This window comes from Lemur catta, chromosome 3, assembly GCF_020740605.2.
Source record: "Lemur catta isolate mLemCat1 chromosome 3, mLemCat1.pri, whole genome shotgun sequence".
Classification (NCBI taxonomy): Eukaryota; Metazoa; Chordata; class Mammalia; order Primates; family Lemuridae; genus Lemur; species Lemur catta.
Window position 1 is genome coordinate 87,565,580 of NC_059130.1, and position 24,606 is coordinate 87,590,185.

General features: G+C 34.9%; 1 protein-coding gene across 3 annotated transcripts in view; it reads right to left on the bottom strand.

The window, feature by feature from the left end:
* The window catches only part of ZFYVE9 (zinc finger FYVE-type containing 9), a 148,093-nt gene that overhangs the window by 56,678 nt on the left and 66,809 nt on the right, over positions 1 to 24,606 (bottom strand). For 2 of the 3 annotated variants that reach the window (XM_045548029.1, XM_045548030.1), the window contains 5 exons: positions 14,629 to 14,728; positions 11,993 to 12,169; positions 10,181 to 10,350; positions 5,012 to 5,132; positions 1,331 to 1,453 (listed from right to left, as the gene is read on the bottom strand). In XM_045548029.1, the coding sequence (XP_045403985.1) occupies positions 1,331 to 1,453; positions 5,012 to 5,132; positions 10,181 to 10,350; positions 11,993 to 12,169; positions 14,629 to 14,728 (691 nt within the window). The remainder of the gene's footprint in view (positions 1 to 1,330; positions 1,454 to 5,011; positions 5,133 to 10,180; positions 10,351 to 11,992; positions 12,170 to 14,628; positions 14,729 to 24,606) is intronic. The other variant, XM_045548031.1, reaches the window with a different exon arrangement.

Here is a 24,606-nt window from a genome sequence, read left to right on the forward strand (position 1 = left end):
AAGAAAATACATTTTTAATGTATATTTATGATCCAAAAGATTCTAGCTATTTTAACTACATTCCTTTCTGGGAGAAAATTCTAGAAAATCAGCAACATGATTTTATTTGGCTTCATGCTGTAAAAAGTGGTGAAAAGGATGGCTTTTTTGAACTACTTACTTTCACACCTTCACTTTAAGGCTATACAAAGCACAAACAGCAGAAGCCATATGTAAGTCAAAAATAATGTTTAATCCTTGACACTTTTATTATTTGTACCCTAACACAATGGGATTCCCCAAAGGAATCAAAAAAGGAGTCAAATAAAATTATGAATACCACCATGTAAATCAAAACAAATATAAATCAAAAAAGAAATATCTCTTTCTTTTACTTTGGGAATTGTTACTTTATATACCTGAATGGGAAGTTCCCAATGATGACTTGTACACTTCAGGAATCCTACATTAGCTAATTTCTAAGTATAACTTTCAAACCAGATATGGCAAATTGAAATTTCAAGCAAATTATTTTTGATTTGGAAGGAAAGGAAGCAAGCATTAATAACTGGCCAAACACACAAGAGTGTGATTAACAAGCAAGCCAGAAACCTACATTTCATCAATGTAGCACCTCCAAGGAAGTAGTATATTAAATGTGTCTGGTTTCTACAGTCAACTTAAAACAAGTACATAGTGGAAACTGGAGAACTATTCCTCAGAGATTCCTTCCTTCCTCCAAAACTGCCTGTTAACACTCATTCAGAATAAATGCATTCTCTATCTTCCGATACCATATTGGAAAGTAGAATCAAGATTCTAAGTTACTGTCCTCTTTGTCATTCTGATGCCTATGGAACTAGCAGCAAGAATTAAGAAGTTTCTTCTGAAATTTAACTTATGATGCATTGAAACTTTATTATGAGTTAGTTAACTAACACTTTTCCTAAATAAAGTTTAACACCATTATTAAGGTTTCTGGGATTAAAACCTAGCATGTGAATTGTTTGGCCTGCCTGGATAATTTCTCCAACACCAGTTACTCTGATGCTGAGTAGTAACTTAACACATCCATCTCAAAAAGAATTTAACTCATATCTGTTCAAGATTTGTTTGGCTTTTCTTCCTGGAGATTCACCTACCTCACCCCTGTGACTAAAGGCAAGAGTTTCAGTTAGTCTCACAGTTGTCCTCTGAAATATATTATTTTACACAAACCAACTTCTTCAGAATTCAGTGTTCAGTAAGATGTGGCTCTATATAAAAAGACTTGTGTGTAATGAATTTTAAAAGCTTTATTTACTATGAATCAGTATGCATTTCATTTTAATTTTTAAAATTTCTTACTTACAATTTACAATTTTAACCATTGACAATAAATTTGCATTTAAAACAAATACAAGTGGGTCAGGGCCACCATCCTCTAATTGCTGCATTACTGAAATCTGTGATGGTTTCTCTTCCACAGCATAGTCTGAAAGGGGAGAAAACAATGTAATAGATTGGTTAAAGAGACAAATCAAGAAGAAAATCTCACGGAGGAATGGGCTGATTATTCACAGGAAAGAGACAAGCATGTGATTTATGGAGTGAACAAAAGATCCTGGTTTGTACCTGCTGTACTAGTATCATGTTAATAGTGCCCCCTTTTACTCTCAAAAGTGACCCAGCCACTTTGAATGACAATATTGTTATCCTGTGTATAGACCTCTCCCCATAGTCTAAAGACAACTCTTTTATTTAACAAAAATTTTCCAACTATCATAACAAGAATTTCACATAATACATGTTCTAAGACCAACATATAAATTAACCCATGATATACAAGAAAGTGATAATATACTAGTTACCTATGGAAAGAACGTCAAAGAGTTGGGGTAGAAGGGAGCCCTACTTTTCAATCTATTCTCTTTTGTACTAGTTGAGATTTTTGACCATTAAAAAATTAAACTTTAAAAAATGAACCCAGAAAACAAAAGTATCATATGTGACTAGTTTCATAAAACAATTCCTTTAAGTACATATATCACCAAAATCACCAGAAATCACACATCAGACTTTGAACATGGACAAGTTAATACTTGAGACTCTGAATATAACGCTTCCTGTTTAATCTCTGGAAGCACAGCACGTAGTATTTGGCCACTTCATTTTGAATGATAGTGGTCCTGTCAGCTTGAAGTCAAAATCAAGGGTAATAACCATTACAGAATCTAGAGATATGGAAAAAGAACAGAAAACTTCAAAGGTGGATGTTGTTTGGTTGATCCTATATAAAATGCATCATTAAGGGATAGTCAAGTAGAACTAAGTAACACTATAGCCCACCGACCAATAGATATTTAAAAATTGATTTTTTGGATGTAACAGGAAATATTAATATATATATTAATAAAAGTATTTACTGGAAAGAGAAATACTGAGTGTAAAAAATTTTTTAATGAAGTTATTACACTGGAATACAAAATTGCAAAATTCTGGTGAAGAGATAATAATATAGTTTAAGTAAATATATATAACTAGTTGTTCTTTCTTGGTAGGAGAGGTAAGTATGTATGTATGTATTTTTTTATTTATTTTTTGTAACTAAAGCCAAGGAAGTTAGGAGAGGTTTTAACAATCAGATTTCATGGCTATAACATTTTATGAAAATGAAATCCTACAATCTGACTTATTTTAGCAACAGAGTAGGCTAATTTAATTCCTCATTAATCTAAGATTTATTAGTATGACCCAAATTTGAAACCTATGTAGCAATTTTACTAACAAAAGAATGCTTAGCCTTATATGAAAGTTCACTGTTGAAGTATATGGGACACAGCTGGATTTGATAGTACAATACATTCAGCCAACATTTGCTGAGAGCCTACTATGTGCCCAGCACCATCCAAGGAGCAGAAGACACAAATATGAATTAAGACTGAGGGAATTCATGGTCTAAGTGAAATAGTAAGATGTATAAAATATTTAAATTATAATAAGAAAAGTGTTAATGTAGCAGCAGTCTATAGGAACTGCCATTAGAACAGAGATAAGCAAAACAGTACTTTGTAGGCAGCCTAGGTAAGGATTCAGAGAAGAGTTAAGCATTAAATCAGATTTTGAAAGGTTGAGAAATTCTTCAGAGGAAGTCTAGAGTATTCTTCTATTCCAGTATAGAGGGGTATTCCACACAGAGGAAAGGAAGAAAAGAAAAATATTAATTACATGCCTAGTTTGTAGCAGATACTTTCTTGCTGGGTACTACAGGTATGATATCTAATTTAATACTCACAATGATGATTAAGTAGGTGCAGTTACGTAATTTTTTAAAAAACAGGCTAGGGGCCAAGCACATTGGCTGGCGCCTATAATTCCAGCACTTCGAGAGGTGGAGGCAGGAGGATTCCAAAAGTTTGAGACCAGCCTGGGTAACATAACAAGACCTCATCTCCACAAAAAAGAAAAAAAATAGCCAGGCATGGTGTAGTGCTAGCTATTCAGGAGGCTGAGGCAGGGGGATAGCTTGTGTCCAGGAGTTTCAGGCTACAGTGAGCTATGTCATGGCCACTGTACCCCAACCTGAGTGACAAAGTGAGACACTGTCTCAAAAAAACAAAAACAAACAAAACAAAACAAAAAAAGACTAAGAAACAGATTCAGAGAGGATAAATGACTTGCCAACTGAATCGCACAGCTAGAATAGAATGGTACTAGCATTAAAACTCAGGTTTGTCCAATTCTGAAGTCTATTCTCTTCCCATTAGTCCACAGTAAAAGAAAAAGCATAGAAGAATGAAAAGTGAATACTCAAAAAAAAAAAAAAAAGCAAATAATCTGAACTATGCATGTAAGATGCTGGTGTAATGGCTGGAAATACATTTGATAACAAATGGCTGGAAAGTGGGTCAAGATAAGCTTATAAGGAACATTGTCTACAGAGATAATTTAGACTAAAGGAACTGGAAATCCATTAAATATTTCTAAGCAATAGCAATATATGATAATATCTATGTTTAAAAAGATTAACTGGCAATAGTATGGAAGAGAAAATAAAAGAGAATAAGACTGAAGACAAGGAGATGAGGTAAAAGCCTAGGACAAAATTGAGGAGACATTAATAAACCATCTCCTAAAAATGTATTGAGTATAGGCTAATCCGGATATATCAACAAAAAATTTCACATAAAGTTAAGCATTCTTTTGACTTGATAATAAGTTTACTTCTTACCAGGACTCCCTAAAAATGTTTTTTATCAGTAAAATTGTTATTTAAGTTCAGTGCTCTTCACATTATTATATGTATCTTTCTAAGTGTATACCATACCTCAAAACAGAAAGCTAAATTAACAACTGTATCAAGGTGAGCCAATCCTAGAACTACAAGCAACTCTTCAGAATATTATGTGCTTTGAAATATTTTTTAAAACTGCAAATAAACTATATTTATATTGTAATTAATATATCTTTCCAAAAAATGAAAATGACATTATGATATAAAAACATAAACATCTGGCCGGGTGTGGTGGCTCACGCCTGTAATCCTAGCACTCTGGGAGGCCAAGGTGCATGGATCGCTCAAAGTCAGGAGTTCAAGACCAGCCTGAGCAAGAGCGAGACCCCGTCTCTACTAAAAATAGAAAGAAATCATCTGGCCAACTATATATATATATAGAAAAAAATTAGCTGGGCATGGTGGTGCATGCCTGTAGTCCCAGCTACTCGGGAGGCTGAGGCAGTAGGATTGCTTAAGCCCAGGAGTTTGAGGTTGCTGTGAGCTAGGCTGACGCCACGGCACTCACTCTAGCCCGGGCAACAGAGTGAGACTCTGTCTAAAAAAAAAAAAAAACACACACACACAAAAACACATAAACATCTACTCTAAAACAATCAGTAACAGAAACATTGTTCTCATGGCATTGGTGTAGTTGCTTATTTTGTTGGATAGGAAGGAGAAAGGCAGTTATCACTCAAATTCTTTTTCCTTCCCTTAATGAGAAGCCAATATTTGGCATATATAACTATACCTGTTTAAATATGTAAGTCCACATACCTCCTTTTACACCAGTGGAGATGAGAATGGGAGGAAGGCCATCTTCAGGAATAAGGTTCATTGCACTTCCAACAGGACTTCCAACCTGAGTTATACTCCCAGAGAAGAGAGAAATATCTACCTACAAAAAGCAAATCAGTTCAAAGTAAGTATTATTCAAGACTCTGGCAGAATATAGTGAAGAATATAAATGGGAATTTAAGTGAAAATCTGAAATTTATACTTTTTGAAAGATAGCACAAGATACTCATTATACAATGAAAATGTTTTTAAATGTATATGGCTCTCCTTTTGGTATCATCAAATCATGGTATTGAGAGAAGAGGCCTTATAGCCTGAGTTAAAGATTCCTTTACCCAGGTTTCTTTTGCCATAAAAGAAAAATATTTTTAAAAACTGCAGGCCGGGCGCAGTGGCTCACGTCTGTAATCCTAGCACTCTGGGAGGCCGAGGCGGGTGGATTGCTTGAGCTCAGGAGTTCGAGACCAGCCTAAGCAAGAGTGAGACCCAGTCTCTACTAAAAATAGAAAGAAATTATCTGGTCAACTAAAATATATATATAGAAAAAAATTAGCTGGGCATGGTGGCACATGCCTGTAGTCCCAGCTACTCGGGAGGCTGAGGCAGTAGGATCGTTTAAGCCCAGGAGTTTGAGGTTGCTGTGAGCTAGGCTGACGCCACGGCACTTACTCTAGCCTGGGCAACAGAGCAAGACTCTGTCTCAAAAAAAAAAAAAAACAAACAAACAAACAAAATTCCAATATTATCTCATTAACCCTTATTGCCTTTGGATCTACTTAAAGTGTCATTTATATTGCCTTTTTTTTTTTTTTTTTTGAGACACAGTCTCACTGTTGCCTGGGCTAGAGTGCTGGGGCATCAGCCTAGCTCACAGCAACCTCAAACTCCTGGGCTCAAGCAATCCTTCTGCCTCAGCCTCCTGAGTAGCTGGGACTACAGGCATGCGCCACCATGCCTGGCTAATTCTTTTTTTCTACGTATTTTTAGTTGTCCAGCTAACTTCTTTCTATTTTTAGTAGAGATGGGGTCTCACTCTTGCTCAGGCTGGTCTCGAACTCCTGAGCTCAAATGATCTGCCTGCCTTGACCTCCCAAAGTGCTAGGATTACAGGCGTGAGCCACCGTGCCCAGCCTATATTGCTTTTTAAAATGAACTTTGAGAATAGTGGTGATGACTGCACAATAATGTGAATGTATTAATACTTGACACTGAATTGTACACTTAAAAATGGTTAAAATGGTATTTTATGTTATACATATTTTACCACAAAAAAAGGGGAAAAAATAAACTTTGATAAAATATAGAGATTAAAATAGGTCATCATTTTCCATTTACTGTGTAATAAAACTTCAAGTTCATTTTTCTTTGCACTAGTATGCAGATCATATTAGCTACATTTAATAAATGTAATATTGCAAAACATTTTGGGTGGAGTTAAATCCACTTAATAATTACTAGAACATGCTCGAAGGTCTATTAAAGTGATGCTCTCTTCTCTATATTCTCTATAATTAAACAAAAGAAAGAAGCTTTTAAAAAGCTAAAAGAAAAACATTTAAAAGCTGTTTTTAACATGTATAAAAATGTTCATAGCAGCTTTATTCATATAGCCAAAACCGGGAAACAATTTAAATGTCCCTTAACGGGAAAACAGATAAATTGTGGTATATTCATACAATGGAATACTACTCAGCAATAAAAAGTTAATTTTTGATGCATACAACATGGATAAATCTCATAAATATTAGGCTGAGCTTAAGAAGCTAAACAAAACTTTATACATTATATGTTTTCATTTATGTGAAATTCAAGAATAGGGAAAACTAATCTGTGGTGAAAGAAGTCAGAATAATGGTTACCTTGAAAAACGGGGAAAGCTAGTGACAGAAAACGTACGTGAGGGAACCTGACAGAGTGATGGAAATATTCTGTATCTTCACCTGGATGGTAGTTATATCTATATAACCATTATATGTAAAATATATAATATATAAATCCATCATGTTGTTTACTAAAGATTAATGCCCTTTACTATATGTATTTTAAGCACTTTACTATATGTATTTTATACCTGAATAAAGATTAAAACTATTTCTTAAAAATATGCTGTTTTATCATACTTTTGTCTATACTATCCATAATTTAGGACTAGAAGTTTGTAGTGGGTTTTTGCTAAAATTCTCCAGCGTGATCAGTATGGCATCATATAAGAGGAGATTTGGAAAATTTTATTGGCAAAGTATTTAGTTTCAAAATATTAAAGGGGTACAAATGATTTTGTTACATGGATATCTTTTATAATGCTCAAGTTGGGGTTTTTAGTGTGCCCATCACCCAAATAGTTGTTCATTGTACCCGATAGGTAAGTTTTTACCTTCCCTCTCCTCCCCCTGTATCTGATTTGAAGGCCTGGTACAGAAAATAACATAATATATTCTAATCTGCTATTTAATGGTATATAAATCCTCTTTTTAATATCATTAACTGATGGTCAGTTGGCCTAGTAGTATTTAAGTATACAACTACATTCTGTGAAAAGAAATTTACTTCATTTATTGAGCACCTATTATTAAGCGGCAGGTACTCTTCTAGACCATAAAAATGAGAAAAATATATTCCAGTCTGGCCTTAAAGAGTTTGTTTTCCTTCACTTTATCAGGTAAATATTAAAATAGAGTGTTGAACAACGTGAGAGCACCACAATAAATAATTAACTTGGTTAGTTTCTTTTATACTGAGCTGAAACTTGTTTCCCTATAACATTCATTAACTAGAGTGTCATTCATTCAAAAATATTTATGTTTTAAGAACCTATCATACAAACTAAGAGATGTAAAAAAAATTTAATAGAAAGAAAAAAATCATCACCATATAAGCCCCACAGTTATAACTGATTCAGGCAAAAGTCATCAAAAAATAGTAAAATCATTGGTTAAAAGATTGTTGGGGAACAGGATACTCATAGTCTCAAAGAATCACCCTTATATTACTTATTAATTACAGAGAGGAAAAGGTACTCTTGCAATGGAGAAACACCAAAGATATCACATTAACCAATTATTAAACTAATACTTCCTGATGTGATCCACTAAGAAATGACCACCACTTATGTACACTATTATTACTGCCAAAAAATGATTGAGGGTATTATGCAAAACATGTCCCAAATACTCAAAAAATAATGATATGAAGGACTAAAAACAAAAAGTAGAATTGTTAAAGATTAAAGGAAACCAAAGAAACATGAAAACTAAATGCAACTGTGTTCCTTGATGAGATCCTGATTTTTAAAAATAAATCCGATTTAGTTAAAACATTTTTATATATGTAGCCATACATGTATGTATAAATGAAAGCTATACAGAACATTATTGGGACAACTGGGGAAATCTGAATATGGATTATATAATTACATGTTAAATTTCCTTCTCATGTGATAACTGTATTGTGGTTATGTAAGAAAATAACTTGTACTTAAGAGTCACAAGCTGAACTTATCAGGTGGTAAATCAATCCTCAAATGGTTCAACCAAAAAAAAAGTGTATGTATGTGTGAAGTAGTAAAGTAAATGCGGCAAAATGATAACAGTTGGCAAATATAGGTGAAGAATATATGAGTGTTCACTGTGCTATTCTTCCAAATTTTCTGTGGTTTGAAATTTTTTTCCAAATGAACAGCTGTGGGGAAAAAAGAAGAAACTTTCTTGACAAACTCATTGTGGCGATACAAAGAAGGATAAGATGTAGTTCTGGCTCTCATCCTCTGCAGCCATAGAAAAATGAAAAAATAGACTTAAGAATATCTGAAGACACAGATGACATGGTATGATCTGTATGGTCCCTTCACCATAGGAAACTTGTCTCTGTATGTTAATAAATCTAATTTTAACAGCAAACAATTTTAATTACAACCAAATCTACAAATTATATGTGAAGTAAATATCTGAAAATATATTACTGAACATAAATATAAATAATAACTAACAATTCTATGAAAACTTCACAAATAAAAGTTTTATCCAACTCTAATGTAAAACGTAGACTTTGGGTGATCATGATGTGTCAATGTAGGTTCAACAATTTTAACAACTATACCACTCCGGTGGGGGATATTGATAACGGGGAATCTATCTACGTGTAGAGGCAGGGGGCATATGAAGACTCTCCGTACCTTACTCTCACTTTTGCTATGAATCTAAAACCACTCTAAAAAAATAAAGCTTAAAAAACTTTATCCAAACTTTTATTCTCTTATTTTAAAGAAAAAAGATGGACACATATACTTAATTGGAATTAACCACCTTATTATAACCTTGATCATCAAATTCAAGGGAGCAACCAGCAATAGAAAAGGATTCATTATATAAAAGGATTCTATGTTTATACTTTCTAATTCGGGTTCTAGGTGGCTCTATTGTCTCACTGACTTGGAAAAAAAAAAGGTAGCTGATGTTTGTCTTCTGAAAATCAAGCTTAGAGGAAAGAGAATCCCATTAGCCTCAAAATTGTGACTGATGCTCCTACAGAAACAAGGTAGAAGTGAGAGCACAGTATGAGCTAGTTTCTTCAGGTACATTATATGAGCCTTCTATCCATTAAGCCAGTGGTTTTCAACTTATTTTTAAGTTCTGGAATTCTTTTTAAAAACCTGAAATGGAAACAACAGATAAAACAGGAAAAAGCAGAGGTGTTCAGGTTGAAGAGAAAGGAATAGAAGAGTTCCTCAGCCATTCTTCCTTACCATGGCACTCCCAAGAGGCTGCCACAGAACCTGGGAATGTGATTTGAGAACCAATTTATCAAGGGGCCAGAATTCCCTGTAGCTCAACCTCTAGCTACAGTGGTAGCCTGAGCTCATCTGAGAACAATCTTCGTAAGAACCTATCTCCTGAAAAAACTTCCAAGTACAGAACCATTTTAAACAAGAACAACTGATTTTTGCCACATTTACTCTACCTATACATACACACACACACACACACACACACACACGCACGCACGCACGCACGCACGCACGCGCGCTAGATTATATCTAAAACCTACAGGGTTCCACACAAAAGTCACTCGACTTAGGAAAAGGCAAGACAGAGGCAGCACAACACTGAGTAAAGTAGGTACTCACTTTTAGTAGTTGTTTTGTTTTCTTACCTCTGCTGGTAGAGGACTGGTAGTTGCCGGCTTGACTGGGTCATGGGACACAGCCAGGGTTCCTGCAGAGGAAGTTCCATTCATTGTTAATTTGGCTGCATCAGCAACTTCTCCATTGGGCAATATGCCATCAGCAAACCACACTCTCCTCTGCTCTCTGGGCTGAACCACTTGAGGGGCCAGAAAAATAAAATAGGCATCAATGTGACACTGGTAGGGTTTTTAACATCAAAGAAGAGAAGGTCACCAATTCCAGATGTACAAAGAAATCGCTATTTAGCATCTTATAATTAGAAACATGAGAACTGTAACTGTGTATAAAAGTGGTTGTAAATGTTATAAATTAATTTAAAAATACATATTTAAATATATTCTTTACTTCTATACTTATATGCAAAGATTTAAAACACTGCTTTAAAATACTAAGAGTTCCTATATACATCTACGATTATGCCACATACTCTGTCCTGCATACTGACAGAAACTAAGGAAAGTGTTTTAAGTGCTTAGGAAATAAATTAATAGCAAGAAAAAAATATCAAGCAATAGATATCCACATCTCCGAAAAGTATGAGGTTTCCACAGAAATTCAATATCTGGTACTTTTAAAGGGCAAAAAATGCCCTGAAGAATGTTAAAGAATAATTAGTTAATAAAGGAAGAGTTGGCACAGATATGTAAGAATTAGGAAACAAACTAACCAGATCTTTGGCTAACGTGTAATTGAAGAAGAAAAAGACTGATCTGGCAGTGCAAAAATAGTTTGTATTTTAGTAAAAGGATAGGGGAAAAGCTGGAAAACTGAGTCTGATGAAATGATCTCTTTAAATCCAGTTTTGGAAATCAATTCAAACAGCCCAAACACAGACAGAGACTAGGGAAGAACAACAAAAATGACAAATAAAGTAAAGAGAATAAAGATTTTAATAAAGAAAGCCTGAACTCATAAAAATACAAGGAGTATGACCAAGGGATGATCTGAAAAGAGGGGAAAACGGATAAGAGTGTGATAATGTCAATTGAAGTCTATGATCTTCAAAAGGGGAGGCAGGCTATTTAGCAAGGGGAAGGGAATATTACTAGATGAAAAGATACAAAGTTAATGAAGGAAGACAGATTCTAATTATCAAGGGAAACTTCTTAACAAGATTGTTTTAAGGAAATATATAATTGTTATTTTTACTATTCATAATCCCCTGAACTTACACAATGTCTTTCATCTGACAATATCATAAAGACATAATAAACCAAAATAAGTTGAGCCAATAATTTCCTACATATCATATGAGGTAATCAGAATTAAAGTTCTGGATTTAAAGGTCTACATACCTAACACAAATATTTTCATATTTTTATATGGGTAGATTAAAAAGGAAAAGAGAAAATGGCAATGTGTATTCCAAAAAGCAATGCTAGAATGGGCCGGTCAGAAGGAAGGACTCTCATTTTCATCACTTATAGAGGTTCTACAAAGAACATTAAGGTAGGCATGAGACTAGGAATTTTACAGGATTACTTCAAATTCTGCACCTCTTTTTAAGTGCAAGCAGCGTAATTACTCCATTCTTAAGCTGAAGAGGAGATTGGCATATTTTCTAAGGTGCCTCCAAAATCTCAAGCAACACAATATTATTCTTTACTTGCCCAGAAATAGTCTTGACACATTTCTCACCTTGTTCTTCCACTTTAATAACCACCCAAAGGGACTTATCTGTAGTGTTTTAAAGACTTGTGCTGTAAAGTCAGCACATCAGCACCTTTTCAGAGGAACTTCATGAGGAAAAAGAGAGAGAATAGCACATGATCCCCTACCTTCTGCTCCAGGGTGCTTTAAAACTCCCACAGGTACCATCACAGTGGGAGGTGGAGAGCTCAGGGCTCCTGAGGCCTGAGCTTGCTGCAAGGGAGGGATAGTAGAACAGTATTCAGCAGGATTGTTAGGGTTAGGGCTCTGGCTTGAGGCACTCATCATGTTCTCCCAGGCTTGAGCTAAAGCAAATACAGACACAATCAATGTGAATGGATTGCAAAATATGGACATCAAGACCTTCACAATATTGGATAAATAATGCAGCTCCTCCTCATTAACACTCATAGTATGTCTCTCTTCCAGCTAGTGAAGGTATTAAGGAGATAGATGATTTTATTCAATAAAGGAGACCATTTAGCTAAATAAATATTTGGTTGGACCAATAAGAATTACATGATTTTTTAAAAAAAACAATTATAGGATACTTCTGATACAGACTGATAGCAGATCAGTCTGAGTTAAAGACTAGGTCCCTGGTTCTTTAAAGGAGACCATACATTCCTTTAAGAGGGAGTGAAACATCAAACTTTATATTTGCAACTGGGATAGCATTTAGGCATTTTTTTTTGGTTTAATATTTAATGCATTTTATAAAGTTCTATAAAAAAACAAAATCAGGGGCTAAAATAGCATAACTTCATTATATAATTTTTAGTTTCATTTCTAGACTTTTAAGGCTCTTGTTAGTTAAGATAAAATCTCACCTAAAAATTCCAAAGCCTAAAGCTCAGGAGAAGACATTTCAACATTTTTGTGAATTCTGCTTTTATGTAATAATCATCCTATATAAAAGTATTGAGCAATAACAACCATTTCACATCTTTGGTGTGTCTCAAAAGCACAGGACCCATTTGAACATGAAAATGTGCCAATATCATGTAAGTGTGATCAACCAATATGGATGATCACAATATGTTAAGATTCTGTGTACTCTATAATTTTACTAAATACTGACATATCAAGTATTGCCTTTAAAGTAAATAGAATGAAAGGTACTACAGAAATGAAAGAAAACAAATTTTATTTTCTAGGTTCAGATAATACCCACATGCCCAGGAACAGAAACCACCCGATATTTGAGCATCTTTTCAAAAATCTCATTCAACATCAAAGAATGATCTGTAAGATTTTGAATATTCATTGCCTTCAAACTGCAAGACAAGGCTAATAACAAAAGTTATGTTCCTTTGAAAGCACTAGCAGGAAGAAGGGAGGAAGAGAAAAGGGGAAGGGAAAAAAGGATAGAGAACACCAAAAAGCATCAAATTAAATATTCAGAAAAAGACCGGGCTAAGCCATGCGAGAGGAAAGACGCTGGAAAAACCAGGAAAAGTGGATTACCTTAGGATCCCCTGTTAAGGGCCTCCTTGGCTTAATAAAAAGTAAGTATTCCATGTGAATCCTCTGCCATTTCCTTCATCTTTAGCTATTCCAAGTTAAAAAAAAAAATAGCTATCAAGTTGGAAGATCTCATCAAATAAAAGAGGTGAGGTGTATTAGGTACTGTAATTAAGCAGCATGCTCTTGTCTGTGGATATGTGTCCGAAAATGAAAGCAGTGGAATAAAAATCATCAATTGAGCAACCAAGTGAAATAACCGCCATCTAAAAAGTGACCCTTAAGAGTAGAGAGAATGATTCATATTGATCAAAATCATAAGAATTCAGAAATGGGAGGAAATTGGGCAGGTCATAGGAAATTAGAACAGATCAGATTAACTGACATGCAACAGGTTAATAAGCCAGCAACAGGAAAACATCACTATGAGCAATGCAGACAGACAGAGCAGGAGGGGTCTCAGAACAGATAAGTTCCAGGCTCCAGGAGGCGCACTATCTTGGCACAGGCAACACAGGTGTCCAAGTTCAACATTTTATGTCTATTAGTAATTGTTCTGGCAACTACACAAAGATGCATTCAAAGAGAAAATACTACATACAGCCTGATCAATTTATTTTATCTTTTTACAAGCATACTCAGGGTTTTTGTTTTTAACTAAAATGCCCTTGGACTCATTTCTTGTCCCACAAAAGATAAATTTTATTTACCTTCCCCTGGCCATATTTTTACACCACATAACAACTAAATTCAAAACCATTATTATCCTCATAACAAATCTAAATAGCATTAAAGAGATAACTGATTATAACTGAAAAATTCAATTCTCTACTTGATCCTAGATGCTAACACATTTATTTTTAACAAGATGAATAAATCAAGTTGTTAATAAGGATGCATTCTAAGTTATTAAGGTATTCCCTAGAAAGAGATAGCTTCCTTGAAAGGAAAACTTTGGCCCAATTTTAATATGTCATCACCTAGGTGGTCAATAGTTCCATATCCCCACCTCACCTTAGTCATTTTATAGGAACAATAACAACCACATAGCACCAAATTTCCAAAGAACTTCCATTATTCCTGCAAAACTTACCTGGCTTTAGCATTCATTCATTAAATTAGGTATAGGAATTCTGAAATGCTAAGATATTTTCAACACATGGAAATTTAGTTCAATATTTTCAGTTAAAGACATTTGAGAAGGTACGCAACTTGTACAGAAAGGCGGAAAAAAGTCTTTTCCTAGGAATTCTCTTGTTTTGTCTCAACAACTGTGAAATCAGCCTGTTTTAATACTTACCATTCATTAGCACTGAATGGCAAATTACACACACTCTAGCTTCCTTTCTGTCCATGTATAACAATTTACATTTGAGGCTACAGCAGGAAGCACAGAAAACCTGTGGGGAAAAAGAACATACAAAATTTACTTGGGATGGTAGTGCAAAGGGAGAAAACCAATATTGACCAAGACTGATTGACAGTGAACCTTACTAGACTACCATACTAAAGTTCCAAAAGAAAATGTAGTTCAGAAAGCTGGGCAATTCAAAAGCAAGAGTGAGATTTACAAGTCTGTCAATAATAAAGAAATTGAAAATGTTCACTGAAAATAAAGTCTTAGCCAAGATCACATAGCAAATACACAGCAAGAGAGAGAGAAAAAAAAAAAAAACACCTGAGTTACCCTTAGGCAGGATTTCTATGTGCAGTATCACATAACATGGGCATTGAAAGACGGTTACCATCTGCCATTTCTGTTTGGAAAGGAATTGTGGCAGGATGAAATAAATGAAGATTGGAATTTCTGGGTTTTAACTTCTGTTCGTTACTATCCTTATGTGTGGAATAATAATCATATCAGCTGTTTTCACTGGTTTGCTACAAAGGGATCAAAATATACAACTCAATCTTAAAAATAAGCACAACTCCAGTTCCAGGAAATGAGAGCAGGCAATCAGAATCCGCCCTGACAATTTCCAGCACCTCATTTCCACCTTCTGGGCTTGGTTCCTGATAATCTCACTTCCTTCTCCCTTCCACACCAGGCAACAAGGATATCCTGTTAAGATTCCTGTTAAGATTTATTTTCTTGAGAACTCATTAGTCATTTATCACATAGAGCTTCACAGAGACAGAAACTTTTTCCCAGTAGGATAAATTCTACTCCAGTTTTTATGGCCAAGAAGTACCCTAGATCTTACAAAGCTGAACCAAGAGATGAAAGGTTATATTACAGATGAAGTTAGTTAGATACCTCCTTGTAGGTATAATTAATATATTTACCTATTATGATTATCAATTTATAGTTTTCAAAGGGCTTTACATTCTCAAAACAACTCTGTGATGTAGGGAGAACAGAGTAATATGTATTATCCTTATTTTTTATCAAAGAAATTAAGTTTGGATGGTTAAATGACTTCCTCAAGTTCACAACAAACTGTATGAATACTAGGCACTTTACATGTATTGCCTCATTTAACTTCAAAAGTTCTATGAAGACAGTCATTTGCAATTAACAGAGTTAGGTAAACAGATGTTAAGTGCTATGGTTCAAATGTTCCAAAACTCGTATGTTGAAATCCTATCCCCTAAAGTGATGGTATTAGGAGGAGAGGCCTTTGTGATATAATTAGGTCATGAAGGCTCTGCCCTCATTAATGGGACTAGTGCCCTTATAAAACAGGCCTGAGAGAGATCCCTTGCCCTTTTGCCCTGTGAGGTTACAGTGAGAATACGGCTGTCTATGAGGAAGCAAGCCCTCACCAGACACTGATCATGGACTCCCCAGCCTCCAGATTGTAAGAAGTAAATTTCTGTTATTTATAACCCACCAAGTCTATAGTGTTAATATTTTGTTACAGCAGCCCCAATGGACTAAAACATTAAGTAAAACTGCTCAGAGTCATACAGCTAGTAAGTAAATTACATGATTAATCTGTATGACTCTAATGACTCTGTTCTTAACTAATATGTAATACTACCTCATATTAATTTATATATTTCATTTTAATTGAGTCATGACTTTTCCTTCTCCTTCACCATGACCACATCAGTCACTAATTCCTGTTGATTCTCCTCCTTGAATTGTTCTTGTGAAATTCCATCTCTTCCTTTTCATCATAAATACTGTTGCCTTTATTCAGGCTTTTATTATCTGAGAACTAGATAATCATCACAACAATCTGTCCTCCTAATCTTCAAATTTGCCTTTCTAATTCATCTTCCACACAAAGACTAAATGAGGATCACTTGAGTCCAGCAGTTCAAGGCTGCAGTGCACTATAATCACACCTATGAACAGCCACTGCACTCCAGCCAGGGCAATATAGCAAGATATTCTTTTCTAAAAAAAGAAAAAAAAACACAAACAAATATAAAATTACATGCTTCAAAAGTGGTACATGGTGAAATAAAATCATGTAATCTAGGTTTTAGCAAATTTGGGACACAAGTATGCATACAGGGAGAAAACCTTGTGAACATGAAGATGTCCATCCATAAACCGAGACATAGAAGAGCTCCTTCCCTCAAAGCCCCCAAGAGGAACCAACCATGCTATCACCTTGATCAGACTTCTAACCTCCAGAACTGTGAGACAATAAATTTCTGTTGTATAAGCTGTGCCTGAAACCTAACACTCAGTAAATATTTGCTTATTGCTTCCTTGAAAAGTAAAGTTACTGCATAAACAAATGTAGGAATGGAAAAATAAACATTAATGCGCACTTATCATTCATGCCCAAATTCACAAAACAATTTAGTGCTACTCAACTTTAACAATGACAGTCAAACACATATTAAACAGTTTATAATAGTGACCTCAAGATTTATATGCCCAATGGTTATGAATGACTTCATATGAGAGGATCTGTATGACGTGCCTAACTCTAAAGAGACAAATTCAGGTGATTTATAACACACATTCTATACAAAGTTCCAGCTAAGTATTGGTTAAAATGTTCCATTTGTGTCCTTGTAATTTTCTTTAATGTGACACTTGTAGGTTCCTATCTCAACTTTATTATTCACTAGCCAAATAACCTTATGGGAAGAATTTAAACTTTTTCAGTCTTAGTTTCTCTCATAAGTAAAATAGAAATGCTAATACAGTATTCTCTCATAAAACTTTTATGAGGAGTAAATGAGACGATATGTGTATAGCACATAATAGGGTCTGAACGAATGTTGGTGCCTTTCTTATTTCCCCTTCCTTTACTTTTAAAATTTCCCACTAATGGTTTTCCATATAACAAATTCTACTGCCAAACTGATGAACACACTTTATATTCAAGTACCACTTTGTGCCTATTTATACCTTCTGAACACTGTGAATAACAATTATTCCTTTGCAATTCTTGAAAATTCAAATCATCAAATTTTTACTTCTTTCCAAATTAGAAAATGTAAACACTGATGTCCTAGGTCTTCAAAAGGCCTTGTAATTATGACAAAGATAACTGTCATGCAAGAACAAAAAACGAGAGAGGACAGTGCTTATGACTGACCTGTATCCAGCTGTTCACAATGAGTGGTGGCAGTAACAACTTGTAAAAATTCTCAAATGCAAAAAAGTGCTTTACCCCCCACCACGTATTAGCACATACCAAAAATCAGCATCATAAAATCTAAAGCAGTTCAAACAAACCCTAACTCTGCCTCTGTCCAAATACCTGTTCCAACTTTACTGTTATCAATTGAAAACAATAATTATCAGAGTCACTTAACAGTCCATTTAAGGAAGGGTTACAAAGGGTCTCTAATTTACACTTTCAGTATTATTTCCAGGTGAGGCTGTACAAACAGAAAGCTATTACACTAGAATTAGAAGAAAACATTCATCATAGAACTTTAAAATTGTTTGCGATCAATGCAATCAGACATCACTTCCTTTAATGTACTATGATTGCTTTTTTTTATATTCTATAATTATCTCGAACACACCTGCATTGCATTTAAAAGTTTTATGTGTGGGTTAAAAAGTGCTAATTTGAAATGGGCAAGCAATTAAAATATATCCCTGTATTTTGTAATTATGCTCTAACCATTTAATTCATTTTTTAAACTTTTTATTATACAAATTTTTAATCATACAAAAGTAGACGTAACAGTATAACAAAACCTTAAGTGTCCATTTCCCATCTTTAACACTTATTAAAGCCAATCCTCACCCATTTCTCACCCATCTGGCTTTGTAACTGTTCATTTCTAATTTCATATATTTGTCTTTTCATCTACAGAAATATGGGTGGTATGTTTTAACAGGGTGGCCATTCTTTTCCTTTTTTTTTTTTTTTTTGCTTCTGTTTAGTAAAAAACAGAATACTAAGTAATAATACTAAGCTCACTGAATAAAAGAACAAACGAATAAATGGGAAAGGATGAATGGATGACAGCACAGACTGGTCCTACAAAACTTTTCTTACTTCTCCAACCCAAAATGCTTGTATTGCAAAGATAATAAAATACTGACTCTATCCCATTACTGACTAGTATAAACTGACTGAAAGTTCATTACTAAGTCTCAAAGGGCTATCAAATTTTAATTCTCTATTAGGCTTTACTTGCTCTCTCCAATGTAACTATCCCTCTTTCCTCAAATCTTCATCTAGTACAATGTTTATATTTACTATATGAAGTATGAGTCAATCAAATGTAAATTTCTTCATGTTCTCACCACTAAATCCATAAACCTATCTCTGTCTGTTCCTACCTTTCCCTATTGAAGAGCAAACCCTCAACGTGTGTGTGGATTTCATCCCTTTGGGGTTCCCAAGGATTTTTCTCCTCTTTTAATCAATCCTCCCTTTCTCATAAAACTTCTTTTCTAGAGGCTCACCCATACTATTATATAAATACAATAGTATCTCCCACCCTAAAAAAATTCTCCACCTAATAATTGCTCCAATTTTTTCTGTTCTCATGGCAAAATTTCTTGAAAAAGCCATCTCTGCTTCTTCACTTCTCATCCCATTTTCAACCCATTCCCATCTGCCTTCTGTATCCACTGCTCTACCAAATCTGCTTTTTTCAATGATCCTGATGTAGTAAAGTCCAACGATCCTATTCCTGTCCTCATCTTATTGACCACTCATCAGCATTTTATAAAGGTGATAATTCTTCCTTTTACAAACTACATTCCTCTTTTGACTTTGAAGACACCACATTGTCTTGGTTTTCTGCCTACCTTTCTTGCCACTCCTTCTCAGTCACCTGTACTGGGTCCTCCTCTGCTTGACCTCAGTGGCTCAGCCCTGAGCTCCTTTTCTTCCCTTGGTAATCTCATCTGTTCCCATGGCTTCCCACTGTACTCCTTACATGACCTGAAAAGTGCCACATGATCTGATTTCCTCTCCAATCTCTTTTTTTTAAAAAAAAGAAACAGGCTTTTGCTATGTTGCCCTAGCTGGAGAGCAGTGGCTATTCACAGGCACAATCATTGCACACTGCAGCCTTGAACTCCTGGTCTCAAGTGATCCTCCCACCTCAGCCTCTTGAGTATCTGGGACTATAGGCACATGCCACTCCTCCTGCCTTTCCAACCTCTTTTTATGACTCTTTCCCCACTCACTGTACTTTAAACATATTGAAGTCCATTCAGTTCCTTGAACTAGTGATTTCCTACCTCAGAGAGCTTTATCCATGCTGTTCTCTATTCCTGGAGTATTCTTCTCTGTGGTCTTTGAATGGTTGAATGCTCAACCTTCATGTGCCATTTAAAATGTCACTTCTCAGAGACCTTCCAATACCTCCAAACCCCCATTTTTATATTAACACTCCTTGTTTATATCCTTCATAGTCCTTATCACAATTTGTAATTATATGTTTGTTTGTTTTGGGTCACTTAGTCTAATTTTTACATACCATCAGGGTAGGGACCACAATATCATAAGTGTAAACTCAGCATTCAGTACACTGACAGACAAAAAATGGGCACTCAGTGTGTACTGGATAAATCAGTGATCTGGGACTCATTTATTCATTCATTAACAAATATTTATTGAATACGTCATAGGTGCCAAGTATTTGTACTGGAAGCTGGGGATATAAAGACAAACCAGAAGCAATCTCAAGATCCTTACAGCCCACTGGGGGACAAGGACAAGGACAACACTGTATGATAAGTGCTATGACATTAAGTGAGGCTCACTTTTAACCAACACAGCCTTTTGGAGGGTGTAGAGTGAAAATTATTTTCCTGAGTTCAGCTTCATTAGAACTCAAGATAAATCTAAATGTTGGTCCTGTTTTTTCATGCCAGGAAGTTCAAATCATAATATAAATTACAAGGCAAGAGAGACAGATTTTCAGGCAGAGTAGAAGGGAAACTGTGAATTACCATACACAATATTCTAAAGTAGCCACTTACTACTCTCATATCTATTAGTTCCCATCAGTACATAAGTAAATAGGAAACTAGGAAAACAAACTTGTTTTGGTTTGAATCTGTCCTTAAATAGGAATAACACTTATGGCTAGTTTAAAATATTTTTCAAAATTCTTACATCGATTATATCTGAATTTGACATCATCACCTAAAGACTCAAGGCACTAGATTAAAAGAATGCACTGCTGCATTAAGAGACAGTATTCATCTATTTCTTCATTTATCTAACTAAACTAATATCTACTGGGCATCCACTACTGGTAGGGCTGAGGATATAGCAGCAATCAAGGCAAAAAAGATCCTTACCCTCAAGGAGCTTGGAATTGAATTGGAAAGACAAATAGTAAGTAAAGACATAAATAAAATCATAATTAGAACGTCAGCAGATGAAGAAACAGCTAAGTAATTCTATTGAAATATATTATTTAGGATTGTGTAAATACCTAAAAATACTTACAAAAAAATTAAAAGAGGGTATGCTTGAAGTGAATAAAATGCCCACAGAGTGGGAGAAGATATTTGCAAAACACATCTATCTGATAAAGAATTTATATCTACAATATATAAAGAACTCTTAAAATTCAACAATAAGAAAACAATTCAAACAAAAAATGAGCCAAAGACCTAACATATACCTCACCAAAGATATACAGATGGCAAACAAGCATATGAAAAGAAAAGATGTTCAAAATCATATGTCATTAGGGAACTGCAAATTAAACCAAAAATGAGAAATCACTATACACTTATTAGAATGGCTAAAATCCAAAACACTGACAACACCAAATGCTGGTGAGGATGTAGAGAAACAGGAACTCTCATTCATTGCTGATAGCAATGCAAAATGGTTCAGCCACTTTAGAAGACAATTTGGCAGTTTCTTATACAGAGAAACATAGATTTACCATATAATCCAGCAAGCATACCCCTTGGTATTTATATAAATTGAGCTGAAAATTTATGTCCCTACAAAAACCTGCACATGAATGTTACATGAGTTTTATTTATAATTGCCAAAAACTTTATAGAAGCAACCAATTCACCTATTGTCCTTCAATAGGTGAATGAATAAACAAACTGTGATATATCTATACAATAGAATATTATTCAGCAATTTTAAAAAATTGAGCTATCAAGCCACAAAAAGACATGGAGGAAACTTAAAGCATATTTTTAAGTAAAAGAAGCCAGCCTGAAAAGACTAAATACTGTATGATTCCAACCATATGACATTCTGGAGAAGGCAAAATTATGGAGGCAATAAAAAGATCAGTGGTTGTCAGGGGTTCAGGGAGAAGAAGGGAATGATGGATAGGTAACACATAGGGAATTTGTAGGGCAATATAACTGTTCTATGAGATACTGTAATAGGATGCATAACAAGAATTTATCAAAACTCCCAGAACTGTACAACACAAAGAATGAACCCTAATGTAAACTATAGAATATATTTCTTTTATAGGACTTCAATTAATAACAATATATCAATATTTGATGAACAAATGTTTGCCAATTTTAACAAATGTACCACATTAGTGCAAGATGATGGGGTAAACTGTGTGAAGGAATGGTATGCAGAATTGTACTTTCTGCTCAATTTTTCTGCTCTAAGAAACAAAGTCTATTAATTTTTTTAAGTGGCTATGTCTAGGAGCTAGACTGGGGACATGAACAAGTAGGCAAGAGGTTGCTACCTTTCAAGGTGTATATATTATATATTATTTTGTTTTAAAAAAAAGTACTGGGCTTCTTCATCCTATCTCAAAATGTGTATTTCACCCTTAATTTTTAATTTGAACAGTTATTTTTCTTCTTTTTTAAAAGACAAGGTCTTGCTCTGTCATCCAGGCTGGAGTACAGTGTCATGGTCACAGCCCAGTATAACCTCAAACTCCTGGGCTCAAGGACCCTTCTGCCTCAGCCTCTCAGAGTGCTAGGATTACAAGCGTGCACCACCATGCCTAATTTTTTTATTGTTTGTAGAGACAAGGTCTTGCTATTTCCTAGGTTGGTCTTGAACTCCTGGCCTCAGGTGATCCTCCCACCTTGGCCTCCCAAAATGCTAGGTAGGATTACAGGCATGAGCCACCATGCCCAGCAAATTTTTTTTTTTTTTTTTTTGTAGAGATGAGGTCTTGCTATGTTCCCCAGGCTAATCTCAAACTCCTGGCCTCAAGTGATCCTCCTGCCTTAGCCTCCCAAAGTGCTGTGATTTATAGGAGTGAGCCACCATGCCTGGCCCTAGATCATGTTTCCATATGTCAATTTGATATTATATATGTCCTCAAGCTATTTTTTTAATAAGTGATGAAGATCATCTGTGCCTAAAGGGACCTTGAAGAAACTAGTGTGAGAAATTAATAATAAAAAAAGGAAACAGTAATTGCAAACCAAAACACTAAGTATAGCCCACTTAACTGACACCTTGAGAAATAGCACTCCAGTGTAACTGGGATGACTTCCAGAAAACACACTTTCAGCCCAGCACATTTCAAAATGTTTAATAGCATACTCTTCCCACAAAGTAACCTCAGTTCATCAGTAAGTTCAGTAATAATTTTACAGAGATAAATCAATGCCTGCATAAATATTTCAGTTTCCTTTTCTTTCTTGCTTTCTTTTTTCTTTTTGACACAGAGGCTCACATAAGCTCCTTCAGGGCTACATAGAAAAAGAAAGAAAGTCTATGGAATCGTTTCTTTCACAGAAGTGGAAACAGAGGCCTAGAGCTTTGGGTAAATTGAAGTGGTATATATTACTGTCACTAAATCTCTCTTCTTTCAGTGACTTGGTATCCATAATGTTCTAGTTTATAGTTCCAGACCTGATAAGTGAAGTAAAAGGTAATATCCTGCTAATTTTCCTATGCTCCCCCATCACCTGATAGCACCAATCACTTTTTGTCTTCTTTAAAAATCAAAGACTCTGGCTGGGCATGGTGACTCATGCCTGTAATCCTAGCACTCTGGGAGGCCAAGGCAGGAGGATCACTTTAGCTCAGGAGTTCGAGATCATCCTGAGCAAGAGCGAGACCCTGTCTCTACTTAAAAAAAAAAAAAAATTAAAGACTCAAATTCCCAATCCTTTATCACTGCCCAAACTTAATGTTCACCTAAAGACAATGGCTTATATTTCTAGTAAGCAATTCAAACACAGATAAATTTGTTGTGTACAATGTAGTAAAAACAGCATGAGGCCTTTAGAATTGGACACATTTGTGGTAAAATCCACACGTTCCCATTTATAAACTCTGAGATTTGGGGCCAATTACTTAACTTTTCTGAAGCACATTTTTCTCACTTGTAACTGTATCTCAGAGAATTGGGATGTTAGACAAGCCTAGCATAAAGGGGCAGTGTTCAAAAATTGTTATTCTCATCTGTAACACCAACCCAAATACAATATATCTAAGTTATAATTATCAGTTCAAGAAGTCTTATTTTTAAAGGATATTTTTACATGTACCACTACCAAACAGTAGATAGAACAGAGCCATTTACCAACTGGCACTTAGTACACCATAATAGTCACGTCAGTGGCAGTAATGAATAAAGGGTGACAAAATCTTGCAAATAACCAAATAGAAGATTTTTTTTAAATTTTTTCTTTCTTTTAGAAATTCTTTTCTACTTTCAGAAAACTCTTCTTTCCTTTATTCTTAAATTCAATGGCTTTCCTAGGCTTTTGAAGTCAAATGATCAAATAAAAAAGGTCAAAATATTAAAGGCAAATGATAGAGAATAATACCATGATCTACTGGAATCAGTAATTTCTAAAGGAAATTAACACAGATATATAAAAATGGTGATGATCTGAACTTATAGGGCACCTTTTGAGGAAGAAGTTCTCTGTACTCTTTGTTCTGTAATTTATTGCCTATCATACAGGAGA